This window comes from Hibiscus syriacus, unplaced genomic scaffold, assembly GCF_006381635.1.
Source record: "Hibiscus syriacus cultivar Baekdansim isolate YM2019G1 unplaced genomic scaffold, ASM638163v2 tig00116974_pilon, whole genome shotgun sequence".
NCBI lineage: Eukaryota > Viridiplantae > Streptophyta > Magnoliopsida > Malvales > Malvaceae > Hibiscus > Hibiscus syriacus.
Window position 1 is genome coordinate 312130 of NW_024063498.1, and position 18531 is coordinate 330660.

General features: G+C 33.5%; 3 protein-coding genes across 3 annotated transcripts; all 3 read right to left on the minus strand.

Annotated features, from left to right (window-relative positions):
- Nucleotides 1-394: 394 nt before the first annotated feature.
- Nucleotides 395-2938, minus strand: LOC120192360 (mechanosensitive ion channel protein 10-like). The gene is made up of 3 exons (XM_039195150.1): nucleotides 1485-2938; nucleotides 1267-1390; nucleotides 395-1198 (listed from the first exon to the last, which is right to left on the minus strand). The coding sequence occupies exons 1-3, from the start codon at nucleotides 2852-2854 to the stop codon at nucleotides 428-430; spliced, it is 2265 nt and encodes a 754-aa protein (XP_039051081.1). The 5' UTR covers nucleotides 2855-2938; the 3' UTR covers nucleotides 395-427.
- A 1875-nt stretch (nucleotides 2939-4813) lies between these two features.
- Nucleotides 4814-7246, minus strand: LOC120192296 (vacuolar protein sorting-associated protein 2 homolog 1). Its single transcript, XM_039195085.1, has 5 exons — nucleotides 7071-7246; nucleotides 6377-6507; nucleotides 5720-5824; nucleotides 5229-5489; nucleotides 4814-5108 (listed from the first exon to the last, which is right to left on the minus strand). Exons 1-5 carry the CDS (start codon nucleotides 7105-7107, stop codon nucleotides 4971-4973), a joined length of 672 nt encoding a protein of 223 aa, XP_039051016.1. The 5' UTR covers nucleotides 7108-7246; the 3' UTR covers nucleotides 4814-4970.
- Nucleotides 7247-10850: 3604 nt separating this feature from the next.
- Nucleotides 10851-12048, minus strand: LOC120192314 (protein BIG GRAIN 1-like B). Its single transcript, XM_039195105.1, has one exon. It carries the CDS (start codon nucleotides 12044-12046, stop codon nucleotides 10895-10897), a length of 1152 nt encoding a protein of 383 aa, XP_039051036.1. The 5' UTR covers nucleotides 12047-12048; the 3' UTR covers nucleotides 10851-10894.
- Between the last annotated feature and the right edge of the window lie 6483 nt (nucleotides 12049-18531).

The window sequence follows — 18531 nt, forward strand, 5'->3', positions numbered from 1 at the left end:
GGTTATAGTTTGGGAATGGATTTGGTATGTTCAAACGTTTGGGGACTAATTTAAAATGAAAACATAGTTTGAGGATGAGAATGTTCAAAAATTTAGGGCTTAATTAGAAATGAGGATCATAGTTAAGGGACATATGATACAATTAACTCAAATTTTTAATAATACAATAAATGGGCCAATGGGAAGCTTTTGAGATGCTTCTTTAATGGGCCAATGCCGAGTTTACAACATCATACGCAGAAGATGATAAATGAAACTAAACCCATAGAGAAACCCAAGCATTTCTCTTGTTTTTTCAATCCTTTCAAACATCGCACACATAAAATTATTCTAACTCGGATTATCTAAAGAGAATATTCGTTTTTATCATTGGGACGACTCTTTTGAGTCCAAAGAATGCAAATTAGAATGAAGAGAAACGAGACCGTCATCTAGCAGGTTGATGAAGTGCATAAGCAGCTGAACCAACATAGGTGACTTGAACTTCTTGAGGCAGAAGATGGTATTTAATACTCAAAGCTTCGAAAATTCTCTTCAGTTCCAACACCAGCTCCGATCTCCGGCTGCTCTTGTCGCCGTAGTTCTGAAAGTTAATGGTGTGAGTCATATAAAGAGCCATTTTCATCTTATTCACATTCTCAATGTCCTTCACTTGCACACTATGTCCAGGTCGCCAATGCTGGGGCTTACTCTCCAGGTACTCTTTTATTTTAGCTTTTAGCTCTCCTATTTGCTCTATCGATGTTGAAACATCGACTGTGAACTCTACGGAATCACTCATGTCCGGGCTCCTGTAAAAGTTGCTGATCGGTTTGGTCGCCAGAACCGAATTTGGATAGAATATTTTCTCGTTATCGTACCTCAGAAATACCGTCGTCAGGATGTTCATCTCCTCGACGACCATTTGTACTCCATCAATGACACAACGGTCGCCGACGTCGAAAGGGTGCATCACAAATACAAATATGATGGCTTCGAATACGGTCTTTGCAGTGTTACCGAACATGAATGCGGCGAGTAAGAGCTGAGATGAAATGAAAACGAGTACTTGGGTCGATAAGAATCCCATCATGAGTAACCACACGACGATCGTCACGACGAGCACCACCACCGAGATGAGCTTGTTAAGCTCCTCTATTGCTGTCTTGGTGTCATTTAAGGAATGTGCCAATGACTTGCGTTCTAAGTAAACATTCACCTGCAAACCAGCAAGCATATATGAATATATTGAAGAGGACATACATGAAGAAAGATCATAAGAATTACCAGCCAACTCTTGAAAGTTGATCTCTTGATCTTTCCGGATTCTACAGCACCTTCGAACAACGGAAGCACATTGTCGACTTCCTCCCTTTTCATGAAGCGCAAGAGATCGTCGTCTTCGATGTACCTATGTCATTTATCAAACAGGGATCGTGACTCAATTACAAAACAAAAAATTAAAGCATTCAACAATTGAGTTGTTATAAGTCATGTACGCTCACTTGTTACCAGGCTTTGCTACATTCTTGAATATCCGATAAGCGGCGGCCTTTGCTTCCCACTCGCTCGTTATTTCCTCATCCACGTGCTCGTTCTCTTCATCGTCAACATCTTCGATGTAATTAGCAATGGTGGACAGCCCCGAACCACTTATCACATTGATTAATCCTTTCATGGTCCAAGCAGACACTTTCTCTTGCTTCATCTTCTTAAGCCTATCCACATCAATCACCTCTTGCTTCTCCCCTCCTTTGTCCTTCACCAAATTCGTGAAACTCAACTGGCCAACGCTCGTGCTTCTCCCGACGTTCTCGGCCATCTCCATGACCGGAGGTCCCGAGAGAACTCGGAGAATGTACTGATGAAAAATCGATTCTTGAATCCGATCGAAGAATCTGGTGCATTGGAAAGAAGATGCCAAAAGCTTAACAAAAAGGGTCTTGGCCAGCCAGATAGCTGATCCAATGAGACATGAAGCAAGGGCCCTGGTGATATAATTTAGAACCCTATTGGCCTTCTTTGATCTCTTAACCCCACGGTTAAACAACAAACCCCAAGTCAAAAGGACCAGACCCAACCAGACGAATAGCCTGACACTGCCTTTCAATCCAAAAACAAAATACAGAACTTTCTTCTTAAGCAAATAGTTCTTTTCAATCAAAAATACAACAATGTTCATCATCCATTCAGTAAACAATCTGCCACAGAAAATGACCAAAACCAACACACACCATTTCCACAATTCCAGGCTCCAAATCTTAGTTTCTTCAAGCTTGTCCAATGTCAAACTAGCAACAAGAAGCCCCATGATGCAGATAAACACAAGAAGCTCAACCCAAAGCAAAATCTTCCATTTTTTACTTGGTTTTTGACTGACTTTAAGATCAGCCGTCTTGTAAACCTCCTCTTCGTCTTCCTCCTCTAGCCCTGGTGAGATCAAAGGCGTTTTTGGAGTAATGGGAGCTGATTTATTAGCTTTGTTGTTTGGTGAAGCTGCTGCAGGGGAGTTCCTATAAGGTGATAAGCTTGGATTCAAGATCTGGGTATTGTTTTCTTCCACCATTTTAGCATCTTTTAGATACGATGGCTCCACAAATCTTGATTTCGGCTTCGAAAAGGCTGATCTTGCAAGGGATTTTATTGGAGTAAGCCTGTTATCAATGGGGATTTTGGGAGGCTTATTTAGAGTTGGACTCATATTTGCTATCTCTCTAGCGGGAGATGAAATTGGAGTAGTTGTTGAAACTCGGACCCTGGCGAGACTCTCGAGATTCCTGTGCGAAGTGTAAGAGCCAGCAGCTTCTGCCATTGAAGTAGAATTTTCAGGGCTTGAAATCTGGAGAACAACATCATTTGTTCCTCTTCTCTCCATCAACGCTTTGTTATGATGCTAATCCAACCATAAAAGTGAAACGAGAATTCTACCGTCGACCCAGTTTCTCCTGGGAAACAAACAGAACAATGAAAATTTGACAAAATCTTTTCTCTTCAAACGTAAAATAGAAAACGACGGATTACGTAAAAAAGGTCGACCGCCAATATTGACAAAGATGGGAAATCTAAAAGACCATAGAATTTCAAAGATAGAGGCTTTTTTCGACCAACGACAGTGTTGTTTAGTTGCAGCGGCAGCAAATAGTTGACGGATAAGAAGGTCAAAGAAAGGCAATCAAAGCAAGCTGCTGACATTCGGGCGTGGTGTCGGGACCTTCGCCGACTTTTTAATAAACTAAAGACTGCAACATTTCCGGACAAATATAAAAAAACAGTACACAACTTGTTCATGCACTTTTTGCAAACTCCTCCATGGTAGTGACTGTAATTATTGAGTAGTTAGTTTTTATTAGCTAATTATTATTAAATTAATTTAGGCTTTAAATTAATAATAATCCTTTGGACAATAATATTAATTATAAAAATATACAAATATTATTATAATAACACTAATTATAATTAAAAATAAAAATATTTTAATAATTTCAAATTACGTTAGCATTCGATTAACCAATAATACAAAAGTCAATTAGAATTTTAATATAATATTAATAATATTATATAATTTATACAATCTTTTACTTCCTTCATACATTGTATATCGCTTTCAAATGAGGAAAAAAATCCAATACATCGATCTTTGTCATTCATTATAATTTATAAATAATAATTTAAAAAGTTGAATAATAATTAAAAAAAAATAGAGCAGACAATATTTTATAAGTGAAAAAAAATGCAAAATTTATGAAGCATACGCATTGTTTATTAATTGGAGCAGAGAGTTGGTGACCGAGTTGAAGCAGGTATTGATGAGTTGGTTTACATTTTTTATTAAAACAATTTTATGGCATGTTTCGAAAAGAATTAAAAGTCGAACGTCTTTACAATAATGACATTGATGATTATTGGGAATTATATATTAAAACTTAAATATTTAGATTTATTAAAAATTAAATTTATTAATCAAACAGTTAAAATATAAAATAATTTTCGTATCTTATAATTTCTCTAATTAATGAACAGAATTTTCATATTTATTTATTTAATTAAAATATTTTTATAATATTTCATTTAAATTAATAAATTAAGAAATTGAATATCAATAAAATAATGACAACATAAATGAAGAAAATTGCAGTAGGAATAGATTTGTTTTGAAGTAATACAGCTGACAAGTTAACAACTGCTTTCCACTCTAATTCATTTAAAACAAAATAAAGTAAGTTGAAATACAAGGATGACATAGGGTCAAATTAACAAAAGATATGTTGTCCACAATTTGACGCAATAGACTATATTTATAGGTTTTATTCTTAAATTCAGTCCACGTTACAATGTTAACATTAATCTAATTGAGTCTTAAAAATCAATGATTTTAATATATAAATTAAAAATTCACAATAGTTAAAATGATAGTTATTATTATTAGAGATTTCGAATTTGAGCACTATGTATATAAAAATGTTTCAACGTTCATTGTAAATGGTTAAGAGTCTTTCAAACATGTACTTCCTTATAATCATCTCATATTAATAAAAAGAAATAATAGTTCTAATATGATAAAAAAATTAAATCATATTCTTAACGGATATTAAATATTAAAGTTTTTTTTATTATTTCAATTATTTTGAATAATTAATTAATTTTAAATCAAATTAACCGACAGCTGAATTTTAAAAAGAAAAATTGACATTAACCTATCCAACGCCTAATAATCCAACTGATTAATTGAACTAAATTTTAATAAAATTGATTAATTCAGTTTAAACCGAACAATAAACACCCCCAAGAGCCAACTCCAAAAAGAGAGAATACAAAAACTATTTATAGCCAAGCATGAATAAATTTATACGAAGTAATTTATTATAATTCCATGTATTTCGGAATCTTCGATAAACAAACTCTGGTACAGATTTCCCAAATGTTAAAATCCAAATGTTCCAACATAGAGGAGATGTCTATATTTTACATAACTGATTAGGAGACGTACCTACTTACATCCTTCTCAAATTGTCTAACCTTGCCTGTAGGTCACTATCTATCCCACTTTCATCGTTCCCGGTTGCTTCTGCATGTGCAACCTTACCCTTTGCGGCTGGTGCCGCAACCACACCTGATGGTGCAGTAACGAGCTGCAATTGGATCCAAATATGCAGTGTTAGTAGGCTATTAGCAACTTTATATGAGCAATGATGGTGGCTAATTTTCAAGCTAAGTGCAATATGTTGAGAAAGCAAAGGTGAAAATAGTACCTCTTGGTTGATGTCGATTCCGATCTCGTCAAGAACCTGGCTCACCAATTCTTCTGTTTCCTCCTCTTCCTCGTCCCCTTCTAAAGCATCATCGATTGCATCACCCATCACCTCAGTCACCATCTCCATCTTCTCATTCTGTCTTTCGAATTCTTGCATAATTTTCTGCAGGGATGGCAAGTTCATCTGTCTGTTCATCTGTCCCATTGCCTTTGTCACACCTTTCATTGCCTCTCCCATTGCCTGTGTTGATTTCAGTGTCTGAAAGTTGTACGGCACAGAAAATTAGTCGAGCTTTGAACCTTATGACATATAAGCAATTAAAACTCGCAAAATTAAAATGCTACAATCTTGCAATGAAACTCAGATAGCCTAAGAGCATTTTGTAAATCAACTGTTTATACAATTGATTTATCCTCGTAGAACAATTCGGAAAAAGAAAGCGCACATTTTAAGTCATTGACTCAAAGATAAAATGTAAAAGTACATACTTGAATTCTAAGAGATACACCCTGGAGCTGTGATTTGAGCTTATAAAATTTTTCAATCTGATGTCGTGTCCGGATAAGGTCTTTTGCCATCACCTTTACAGCTCCCTGAAATAAAATTCCAAAAACAACATGTTTAGAGGACAGCACGCCCGATGGACATGAAAGACCATTCATGTCTAATACGAAACATGACCGCATCAGTCCACTAATTCGAAGCAAAATAAACATACACATGATTCAAGTAACCAAATTGCCAAATATACAAAACTGTCACACATATAATTGATGCATTTTGTTTAAAATGAGTTACAAGAAATGCACATTAACTCATCATGTCGATCTGCGAAAGTACTAGTAACTATCACAATTCACAAATAAATCAATATAATCCTAGAGAACATGTCATACATAAAAATAGAGTCATCTAGCACCGAATTAAATCATGTTATGTTCAAAATCACCAATAAAGCAACCTCGTTTATACCAAAAGATAAAAGATACTTCTCGTTGACGAAAAGTACATAAATATGCAAAATCAATAAGCATTTAAACCTATATAAAGTTATATCCCAATTTTAAGAGGATATTAATTAGACATAAGTAAAAGATGTTGAGCAAAAAAATAAACTCAGTTGTAAAAAGTTACATGTAACTCACCATCTGCCCTTGCTTTGCACTTTTCTTCATCTCAGCAATCAGTTTCTTCTCTTGGGTCTGTAGACCTTGCCTCTCCCTCTCTATCTCTCTAATAGATTTATCAAGCATCCGCTTGTTTTCTCGCAGAAGCTCTGAAATCAAAAACCATCAACACTTTCAGATAACTACCCAATATCTCAATACAAAATGAGCAACATAATTTAATTCAAACGATCCACTTTCAGAGCCTATCAAGGGAAAAACTTGAAAACCACAAAAGTACACAATTCATCTAACTTCTTTGCTTGAGCTTTGATACACTAAGGTGAAAAAGGCCAAAAGGCTCAATAAATTGCAGAAGCCTTACTGTTATATATATGAACAAAGAAAAACACAATGAATCGTTCTTAATATCCATAATTAAATCAAATAAACATAAATAAAACATTCGAATTGCTTTCATAAGCAGAACTCGCAACTATTTCTAAAATTAAATCTTCAATTCTAAAAAAAAAAAAATCGAACAGAGTCAATTTCCAGAAAATTATCAGCGAAATATAATCAACGAACACTATAGTCACTTAATTATCCAATCGCTAAAACACTCTAACTAAAATAACTTTATCAAAATCAAGCAACGTACCGATCAGCACAAAATCGGTAGAAATTTTCGAAAAGAATACAAATTGTAATTATTTAAAAACAAATTTGATACCTGCTGGAGTTTTTCTCTTGCCAAAGATGAAACTCATGTTGGATCGATGCTACGAAAATTGTCGTATACCGATTTGGTGGAGGCTACGACGAACCGATCTGATATAAAATCGCGTTGGACACGGCAAGGAAATTGCTTCTTCGAGGTGGTTTGTTTGGTTGCTCCGCCGCGAACTAACTTATTCGCTACTTTACGCCGCACAAGGACAATCGAAAACGGTCAGGGGGAATCGGGTATGATCAAATCCCATTCCACACGTGGCTGCATCTGAGTGCGAGGGTCCAGTGTTTATCAGTAGGGTTGTATCTTAGTATAATCATATGGACTCTCTGAAGTTTGGGCTTTCTCTTGGTACGGTATATGGCCTTTGGACGGCGAAAGAGCCTTGCTTAACTAGATGTTACGGTTTTTTTTTTTTTATGAATTTATGATCAATATTATATGTTTTTAAATATTTTCAATCATTTGATGATATATTTGATGTATGAACCTAAAATATTAAGAGATATCAATCATTCCTTTAACCACTAAAGTAGTTTAATTCATGCAAGTAAATATTACGATTTAAATTGGATCGATTTGATTAAATTAATTCACTTTATTTGGTTAACGAGTTTAATGTAACTCAATTTAATTAGTAAATTTTTACATCACTACCACTATTTTCATTTAATCGGTAGTTAAAATTAATGAGGAAACTAAAATAAAAATAAAATGTAACATTAAATATGATTTTAAAAAAGTTAAGAATAACTAATAGCCAATATATGTCTAGTGGGATGAGACACTAGGTTTATTAAACAATGTCAAGAGTTTGAATTTTGGTGTTCGCGAATTAGCAAATTGGATTGGAGTTGTCCCCTTTATAGGCTTAAGTAAAATTAATTTGTATTAGTCGATCAATAGATAGGATACTAGTTATTAATTTAAAAAATTGTGAATAGATTAAGAATTGAGTGAACTGTGTTGGGAGGGTTGCTCCCGTGAAGAGTCTCTGCAAAACTTAATCTAGAATAGTCAATCAATAGATCAAGTACAATAAGTTAATTTAAAACAATAGACTGATTAAAATAAAAATATAGAAATAGATGGTATACCAAATACGGAATTTACCCAAAGATTATAATACCCACGCGCTGTAACACTCTTTTCTTACGGAGCTTTTCTCACATAGACAATCTAAAGTGAACAAAAGCAGTGAATTTATTTTATTATTTATTATTTTCACTGACTTCTGAACCTTAAAATAAACAAAAAAAACGTAGCACACGTGCGCTTGGTGGCCATGCTTTGTACATAGAGTGCAGGCTGTCACGTGCGTCTTTGTCGTCCTCTCCTCCCCTCTCTTCTCATTGTACCTCACGCGCGTCTCTTTGGGCTTCACCAGGCCAGCTATATGAGGCAGAGATCACGTGCCTTGGACCCGACACAAAATAACCAGGAGGGCCCATTTGAAATTATTGCTAGCTTAAAACATCAGTAAATTTTTACAAATTAACTAAAGTAATTCCTATTATCATTGTGCCTTTTTTGCTGGCAAACACATGTAGTAGTGTAAGTTTTTCAATTTAATGCTAAATAAGTATGTGTTGACACAAAGTATATTTATTATCTGAATTCATATTATTTATATAAATTCGAATGGTAAAATTATTATCGGTTGTAAATTTAGAGTGAATATAGATCCTCATACTCAAATATCTATTATTTATCGATACGTAGATTTGAATATACGAATATACTATGGATTAATAAATGATAAAAATATGTTTGCTTCTAAAGAGATTAGAATCTTAATCATAGAGCTTTCACGAATTCAGATTCAGATTAATGTGGATTCATTCGACATATAGTTCAAAATTTAAAATTAAAAAATTTTACAGATTCAAATATTGAATATAAAATAATATTTCCTTTAAGTTTAGATCCGATAATAATACTTATATAATTTATTGATAAAAATATATTTGCATTTTGATATAAAATTATAGATTTAAATAATATAAAAATACAAATACTTAACTCATGATTGTCCCTACTTTTAAACTTTATACAGTAACCGGTGAGAAAACAGGGATGCATGGTTCCATTAAGACAAAATCAGAGGGCATAGGAACTGAAGTGGTCCTCGTCTTAAAATCTTAATTAACGATACTAATGTCACTTATCCTTCGAAGCCAATTGGGTAATGGTTAGGGCATTGCATTGCTTGCTCCACATGCATTTCTTACAACATTATCGAAGTAACCTACTATGTTACGTACCACAAATTCGTGTTTGGTTGTTGAGAAACATGCTCCACTTATACTTACTGGCAGATTATGTACATATTATGGAATTATATATCTCTATTATTGAGTTTTCTTGTTTCTCTTTCATTATTATTTGAAGCCTAATCTTTATTTCTTAACTATTAATTATTGTTATTTGTTTTCCCTGTAAAATCGAATTGAATAAAAAAATTATTGAATTTAGATTATTTTGGGAGTGTTGAATCTCTTGATCTTCATGCGAAATCCCATTTTGAACACATCTTGAGGGTGGGTCTTAATAAACTTTTTCCCACCATTCTCAAGTGAGAAAATTGAATTTTCTTTTCAGGGTTTTCTCCATTCTTTTTTTCTTTTCTCTTCTTTTGACATGGGAGTACTCGATAGAATGGCAATGAAGTCAACTATGGTGGCCAATCTCTCGATGTCCCATTTCATCAACCCAAAGGAATCCATTGTTGCTCACAAAACTTTTCTACTTTTTAACTTTTTTTTTTTTTTTCATTTTCCTCTGCTGCAAAAGTTAGTGTGGATTTTTCTTGATATCATGTCTGATCCTGCTGTATTTTGACTTCTGAGATTCCTTACTAGACCCTACTTGTCTGCAGACAATTAACGATATTTCGTTCGTGTTCGTGGTAAGAAATTTGATATATCTTCGATACTAATATAATTCTATGCTGTTAGGTCCTATCACAACAAATCAAGAATTGATAAGGGGAAGATCCTTGAGACTGCACCCTGTTTGGTGATGATGATTTGATGCAGCACAAGTACAAGGTCAAGACAGACAGTTTATGCTACTCCAACTGTTGGCTTTGGCATATTGTCAAAGCATCGGCTGTCCCTTTTGTCGAACTGTTTTCAGCATTCAAACGTCCATGTTCAATGTGATAGCCATGGAATTTGTCCAGAAAAATCTAAGCATTGATGTGACCGTCTGTTCGAGACGATGCAAACGGTCTATGTTTGTTAGAAAAAACGAGCCATGTTACGATAAATGCGAACCCGAAATCTAATGAGTTATCTAATAGATTTGAAGTTCGAATTCGAATGTTTTTTAATGAGTTATCTAAGAGATGATGGAGGTTTTTTAATTTGTGGCTCTAAAGGGGAACTAGTTTATGTTGGGATGTTGAGGCCATGTGCTTCTACCGGTTTTGAAAATAAAGCAAAGAGGCTTCACTTTCTCCCTTCTCTCGTGGGAGAAGATTGCTGTTGGCTTTCCTCTTTCCACTTTATCATTCATTCCCATCATTTTAGTGATGTTTTTAAATTTCAAGACGCGAAAAGTTTAATATCACTTAAATAAGATTTATGTTTTGATTTCTACTAATGAAAAAACCAATTTTATCATTTTAGATTTTATTTATGTGTTTAATTTCAATATGATTTTATTATGAAATCATCCAGATTCATATAATTACTCGATTAGAAGATGTTTCTTAATAAAAAAAATAGTTACTCAAATAACTTGAATGTTCTGTTCCAAACCCCCGAAGCCAATTGTTACATTTGAAAGACGAAAAATAATTGAGAAAATGAGCTTATAAGTTACAACATGAAGCCATTAACAATGGCTTGATTATTTTTCAACCTAGTAGTTTCATACACCGGTAGTTCCTCTCTGTACCTTCCGATTCCGATGAGATGATCTAACTCGAAAAGATCCGAACTTGAACAACTCAGTGCATCGTCTTCTTCGTCTTCATCATCATTCTCTTCAATAAACCCTCTCAAATCCAGTTTCCCAATACCCCTTCTTTGATAACTCCTCACATAATCAATTGCTTTACTGCTAACTGCATATTCTTTTTTCTTCAACTCCTCGGTTCTTGAAGAAACTTTAAGATTCTTTTGAACAGTCGAAGAGGACGTTAATCTGGGATCTTCTTCATAAATGCATTTATGGTCACAAGGTCTGCAATCTTCATCGGCAATGACACTAACTGGGCAAAATTTAACTGACCTTTTAGTACCATTACTGTACTTATTATTATCACCTCTTGAAGAAGGTGTTTTGCTCAAACAAGACCTGGAGAATGAAGAGGGTGATGAAGCTTTCGATTTTGATTTTCGATGAAAAGCGACATCGGCCGAAACCCCATTGGAGCACATCTTCACTTTCTTGGCATTGGCATTGAAGATGGAGTTTAAGAAGCTAGTGATACGACCACCGGGGGAAATTGGTTGCTTAACTTTCTTCAATTCACCATAGATTTTCAATGCTTTCAGCTTGGTCTTTGTGAGCCCACCGCCGTTTTCTCGCTTGGCCTTTTCTCGCTTCTTATTGTCGTCGTCGTCGTCGTAGAACCGCGTAGATTTATCGTACTTAACCGGCTTGGATCTTCTCGATTTCTCTCTATAACCCGACTCAGCTTCGGACGACGAGAAAACTCCGCCGTTGCTGGAATCCGAGGAGCTCGAAGTCGAGTTGAAATGAACAACTGAGCGATAATCGTCGATCATGATATCACGTTTAAGACTCGAAGCCTTTCGACCACCTTCCATGGGAGCACCGCTGCTCTGTTTCTTAACAGGGTTTGCACTTGTTTTATCCCTGTAATGGCACAATGTCGGCTCGTTTCCGTAGCCGGAGTCGTCGATGGATCGATAAATGGCATCGAGAAGGGTTGAAGAGAAAGAAGGGGTTCTTCTTCTATGAGGAACCGTAGTATCCACCATGGAACTCTCTCTTCTATGCATAGTGTGTTCTTTCTTCTGCATACACACACAAGCACAAACCACGAACAGGGGAAACAGAGATTTATACAGGATTAAAGAAGGAGAATAAAAGAAGAGGGACAGGAAATGTTTAATTTAAAGCTTTGATGTCTACTTAGAGAGTGTCAAAAGCTGCAAAGACACGGATTAAGTAGAAACATGCAAGTAGATCATGTGAAACAAAGAACGCACACAGAGAGAGAAAGGGAATACAAATGATAGAAAATTCATCAATATGAACTGGACTGTTGAGTTTAGTTTGGAGCCGGTATATATAATATTTTTATGTATAAATATTTGTTTTCCGTTTGTGTACGGCACTGCACAGTGACAAAGGCATAAACAAGTGGATTTTTATCTATAAATTATTCTAATACTATTATCCGAATTTAAATTAAATTAAAATTCTAAATCATATATTTTAAAATATTTATATGTATTTACTCCAAGTCCACAAAAATAAATGACTGGAGTTTAACCTTTAATCCCTCCGATGTGGGTTTTCTCGAATTAGGGAGGTCTCATATTTTACTGAGTTTTCTTTTAGAAAAAGAATTAAGGATGATTATGAGTCCAGATTTGACATGTTTCACCTTGATTCAGCCTTATAGAATCATGTATTCTTCTTTTTTTTAATTCATAATGAGTCGAGTATTTTTGTTTTTGAAAAAAATAAGGTCGACTTAAATTTAGATGAAAAATCTTTGATTTAATCCGACGCGAGATAATAATATAATGATCTTTTGTATATTTACAGATAATTACAATAATGTAATACATTTCTCTATATTTGTTCAATTAGTTCTCTATTTTATCTAATAAAAATAATTCTTTTTATATATTTGTACCACATTAGATTAAGTGTGAGTTTTTATCAATTTTTTGGATTGGGTGAAACCTCCCTAAACTTGTGTCAATCGGACGAAGAGATAGAATGCTTAGATGAGATGACGATATGAGAGGTAGAATATCTGGATTAGGTTCAAGTTGATAAAAATCTGACTTGACAAATATTCATCTTAAAAAAATCATTTTAGATCTAAACTTACATTTAACTTCAAAGTTGATAATTAGATTAACAAAAGGGTTTGATGTGAACGATACTCTAGTTTGAAGATTGAATTACAATTTGAAATTTAAGGATTAAATTATAATGTAGCCCGTATATTAAAGATGTTTAGTGTAATTAATCCACAAAAAGGGTAAAAGTAAAGAAAAAGAGAGAGTGGTGTACTTTGTAGTTGATGTAACCGAGGAAAAGAGTCGGAAGTGCCGCGCGTGCGGGTGGAGGGGCGCCAGGCTGTTGCAGGTTTGATTACTGGGTAACTTTTATCATTTGTTTTTACCAGTTTGATGATCGTAAGGACTAAAGTTAACTTTTCTTTTTCCCTTTGTTGGGGTTAATTGTAAGCCAACAGCCAATCAGATAATGTGTGGTCATTTTCTCCTTTCACTTTTCTTCCAGTAATTTGTAATTCTTATCACCCAGTTTTTACCCCCTGAATCAGAGAACTCCATGAGCTCAGTGCTTCTTTGAGGAAGAAGATACAACTCGAACGATTTCGAAATTTGATATACGAGTACAATCATAAAAATATAATTGGACGAATAACCAAAAATTATACGGAGTGTCGAGCGATGATAAATCCCGAAAGGACCTGTACATATTGAGATTTAAATCCGCAAATCAACCTAAAAACTCAAATATGTTTTTATCATCAAATTAGGCATGCAAACAAACCGAACGAACAAGAAGAAGGGTATGTTTATATTCGTTCGTTTAACTTTAACCGAACAAATGAACGAACACGAACATAAACGAACAAAAATTTTCTTGTTCGTGTTCATTCGTTAAGGAATGTAGATTGTCCGTGTTCGTTCGTTTAAATGATAAACGAACACAATAAACGAACACAATAAACGAACGTAAACGAACGGATGTAAATAAACACAAACGAACGAACGTAAAATAACACAATAAATAAACATAAACGAACGTAACTAAACATAAATGAAAATATATATTTTTTTTCTTTCCTAACATTTTTAGGATTATATTTTTATTTATTTTTTAAGTTTTTTTATTTATATTTAAAATTAATTGAATTTTAATTTTTTTATGGGTATCAGATTAAAATTTATTGTGCTTTAATATTTTAAATGAGTCTAGAGATATTTGGCTAAACATAAATAAACACACATAAGCAAACGAACATAAATGAATGAACATAAATGAACGAACATATTATCGAACGTTCACGAACGTAAATGAATGAACGAGTCCTCTGTTCATGTTTATTCGTTTAATTAAACGAACACAATCTTGTTAATGTTCGTTCGTTTAATAAATAAACGAACATAAATGAACTTCCCGCAGAACTGTTCGCTGAACGTTCAGTTCGTTTACAGGACTACGTCAAATTGTTTAGTCTGAACATCTATATCAACATTTGGAAGAAAAAAATCTGAATTCAAAATTTAAAATAATATGTTGAGTACTCGGATATGTTACTTGATGATCAAGGTTTGAATCCTCTTAAAAATAAACATACTCTCTATTTCGTAATGTAGACTCAAATTCAAATATCTTAATATGCATAAATAATACGGATTTAAATATCCCAGTACGTAACAAATAGTAGTTTTATCAATCCAAATTGACAACCCTACTCATTGCCTTAATCCCTCAACTTTAAATCTAAATAATTTGATCATGTACTTTTATGTTGTTAGTTGTAAACTTGAAGCCAAGGCAGAAATTGTATTTAGAGTGGCTAAAATTGAATTACTGTCCTTTTGGGGTTTAGAGTGTATTTTTACGATGACGTTAAATTAAAATTTCATAATTTCTAGAGGACTAAACAAGAACTATAACATACCATCAATTAAAATGGCCTCGAGATTTTTGAAATGTATTATCAATTAAATATAATTAATTAAAGAATTAATTGCATCATATATCCTTAAACTATGATTCATATTGTAAATTGGTCCCTAGTTTTTTGAATATTTTAATTTCATCTTCAAACTATGATACTCATTCTAAATTAGTCTTTAAACTTTTGAACATTCCAGTTTCATTCTCAAACTATTACCCTCATTCTAAATTGGCCCCAAAACTTTTAAATCTTTCAATATTATCCTCAACTTCATCCAAATATGTAATTAGTTTTAACCATAGTTTAACCTAAACATTATTATTTTTAAACAATATAGCTTGGCCTGACGATTTTATTGAATGGAGCATGATTTATATATACATATAATTTGGGATGAAATTGAAATGCCGAAAAAGTTTGAGGACTAATTTAGAATGAAGGATATAGTTTGGAGATGAAAATAAAATGTTCAAAAGTTTAGAGACCAACTTTGAAAGAGTATCATAGTTTGAGGACGTATGATGCAATTAATTCTTAATTAAATTTTCTCGTGATTATAATTGTATGATCTAATAATAATAAAAGTTTAAATCATTAATTTATCGAAAGTAACTAACGAGGTTAAGTAAAGAGTTTAGTGTAATAAGGAACTAAAACAGTAATCAGACCATTTTGGTTCAACACAGAGAGAATGCTTGGGTTTACATAATTACATAGAACCCCCAAAGAATTAGGCCCAAATCAGTGGAACATGGTCGAGTCCCTCCCGACCCTACTATATATCATTCTTAGTAGATAAAACATCACCCTAATATATATATAAAGATGTATTATTATAATTATTCATAAATATAATAATTATATTATAATACTTTAGTTGGATTAATAATTTTTATTTTACATTCAATTTCGATTCAATCTTATTCTTAAAAAATCAATTTGATCTAAATTCAAAATTTTTTTTAAATAACCCGACCCTCGAAATCCATCAAATTTGAATCCTATGCCCATCCCTAATAGGCAAAGATTTAAATTGCAGTTATGGTCGCGTTTCCAATCACGTTGTGTTTATCGTGCTTGTGGATATAATGGATGCTATTGCGGTCATTGTGAGTATCGCAATGGTGAATATTTTTTAAAGGAGTTGATTTTCTTTTTTTTTTAAACTATATTTTAAATAGAATAGCGGAATAATAGCGGGAATAACATGCTACCATTGTCACTATTAATCGCTACTCGTTAAATTGATGTTGTGATCCACTGCTATTAGTGTGATTATGCTATTTTCCGTAATAACAGTTTTAAACACTGTCACGATTGTTATATAGCAGCTGCTATTTTGCTATTCGACCGCTATTTAAATCCCTGCTAATAGGCATAAAAGAAGGATGAAAAACATTCTCTCTTTTATTATATTTGTTTTCCATTTTTACCATTATCCACATACACATTCGCTGCTCTTTACCACCAACATTTCTTGTTTTCAAAGAAACTAGTAATATAAAATCCCACCACCATGATAGCTGCTACGAAGCTGGAAAAAAAAAAAGAAAAACTTGGCAAAAGGTGACAGTATGTAGAAACACCTGCTTAGATCATTGTAGAAGGGATTCTACAAGTATGGAAGAAGAGAATGACACAAAATAAACACCCCAATGATTTAGAAATGCGCCAGCAAGCGGCTAATCTCCTTCGTTTCGCTGTTCGTGTATCCTGGCTCGGTTCTCTTCCCACTACAGTCTGTCACGCATCTCTCCAAATCTTTCCCGGCTGCAGGATATAGAGTGATGGAATCACATTTCATCAATGAATAGTTCATGTTGGATTTGTCTAAGCATGGGAGTAAAATTAGTTGGTAGAAAGGAAGCATAAGTGACTCAGTAATTATACTGTCAAAAGAAGGTTTTGCAGCTTATAATTCTGTTTCTGAGGATCAGTGATTCAAATCATACTTGTTTACATCACTGACTTGTGCTGGACCCATCAAACTAATAATGAAATCAAATCCACCAAAAAAAAAAAATGGCTTTTGGCGGGTTTCATGTACATTGTAATAACTAACCTAAATCTCAAAATAAATTTGAGAATATCTTATTTTATTAATTAATTATTCCGCCTACATTATTTGCAAAATTTTACCTATAAATGCACCTACACCATTTAATGTGAATGGAAAATTTTAATTATATACTGGGGCCACTAGGTTGGCTCACATACACCTTGTGACCAAGAAATTCCCATTATTAGTTAGGATAATTAACCTACCAACCACCATTAGTGATTAGACGAGGAGAAATTCTAAAATTTTCAAAGTGGCATTAAACCAGGTACCATGACCATGAATATGGAAGTGGTGATGGAAAATACAGTCAATTCAGAGACCAACCAATTAAAATCAAAATTTCTAGAATGGGAAAGAGTAAAGGTTAAATAAGGCCAAAGGTCATAAATGACCGAGGCAACCAATTATACTTTCAGTAATGTAATATAATATTAAGACTTTTTTTTTTTGATGTACCATATATCAAGGGTGGACAAATGATTGATAATCCTCAAGTCCTGATCTCGTATACACAATAAATAGAGGTCTAAGGCATAGGTTATTGAAATAACCTTTACTCATTCTCACTAGATGCAACATATGTAGATTATTTACAAAAACCATCATATTTAAGAAAGTAGTCATGGGTGGACAAAAAAATTCATTTTTTACAAGACGTGTCTTTAACTCAGGCCGTCAATTTAAGATAATAAGAAAAATATTAAACATCAATTTGAGAAAAAATATAAGTTCGAGTAGCAGTTTACCAAGTACTAAGTTGATGTGTCGTAACGTATATTGTTGTAGTTATATTACATAATATAATATGTAAAAGAGCGTTTTGTAATTATTAGTTTTTTCATGACCTAGTCTTATTAATCTTTCTTTTTTGGATAAGTAAGATTTTATTATCCAAGAATAAAGTTCAACAAATAACAGGCATCCCAATAGGAAGAAATTTACCCCTTTATACAACAAAAAAGAAAGAAAAAAAATCATTAGTCGAGACCCTAATTGCTACAAAGATTGGAGTTTACATGATCCATTCTATTAATATCTTTATCACTAAGCTGAATACGAACAAATTCCTTGACAAACTTAAGAATTTGGTATGTTGTTCTTGATCCACCTTTGAAAATCCTCCTATTTCTTTCCTCCCAAATCATGTAGTTAAAACCGTTCCAAGCGATTCTTAGGATGATGGAAAGTAAAGATTTTCCCTTCCATTTGTGAGCAGCACATTCAATTCTTGCATCCCAAGTCCTGTGAGTATCTCGTAAGTTGGTAAGAAACATGATAGAGTTCCAGTTAGTAGAAGCAAAGGCACATTCAAAAAAACAAACAAATGGTTTCTGGTTTCGGGTTCAACATTGAAAAGGATACATATCTGATCAGTAGTGATTCCCATTCTGAAAAGTCTGTCGCGAGTATGAAGACGATCAAGAATAATCATCCAAGAAATAATGCTTTATTTGGGAATATGGAGAGGAAACCATAGCATTTTCTGCCATGGAACTTTATCTCTATGCTCCCTTAGTTCATCCCAA

What these genes read in the sequence shown, in the direction of transcription:
- LOC120192360 (XM_039195150.1), bottom strand. Translation starts at nt 2,854, where the DNA reads ATGGAGAGAAGAGGAACAAATGATGTTGTTCTCCAGATTTCAAGCCCT. An exon ending in GTAGCAAAGCCTGGTAACAA is followed by an intron (nt 1,391 to 1,484) that starts GTGAGCGTACAT and finishes TAAATGACATAG; the next exon opens with GTACATCGAAGACGACGATC. An exon ending in CAACTTTCAAGAGTTGGCTG is followed by an intron (nt 1,199 to 1,266) that starts GTAATTCTTATG and finishes GCTGGTTTGCAG; the next exon opens with GTGAATGTTTACTTAGAACG.
- LOC120192296 (XM_039195085.1), bottom strand. Translation starts at nt 7,107, where the DNA reads ATGAGTTTCATCTTTGGCAAGAGAAAAACTCCAGCAG. An exon ending in CAAGAGAAAAACTCCAGCAG is followed by an intron (nt 6,508 to 7,070) that starts GTATCAAATTTG and finishes TTTTGATTTCAG; the next exon opens with AGCTTCTGCGAGAAAACAAG. An exon ending in GAATCGACATCAACCAAGAG is followed by an intron (nt 5,109 to 5,228) that starts GTACTATTTTCA and finishes ATCCAATTGCAG; the next exon opens with CTCGTTACTGCACCATCAGG.
- LOC120192314 (XM_039195105.1), bottom strand. Translation starts at nt 12,046, where the DNA reads ATGCATAGAAGAGAGAGTTCCATGGTGGATACTACGGTTCCTCATAGA.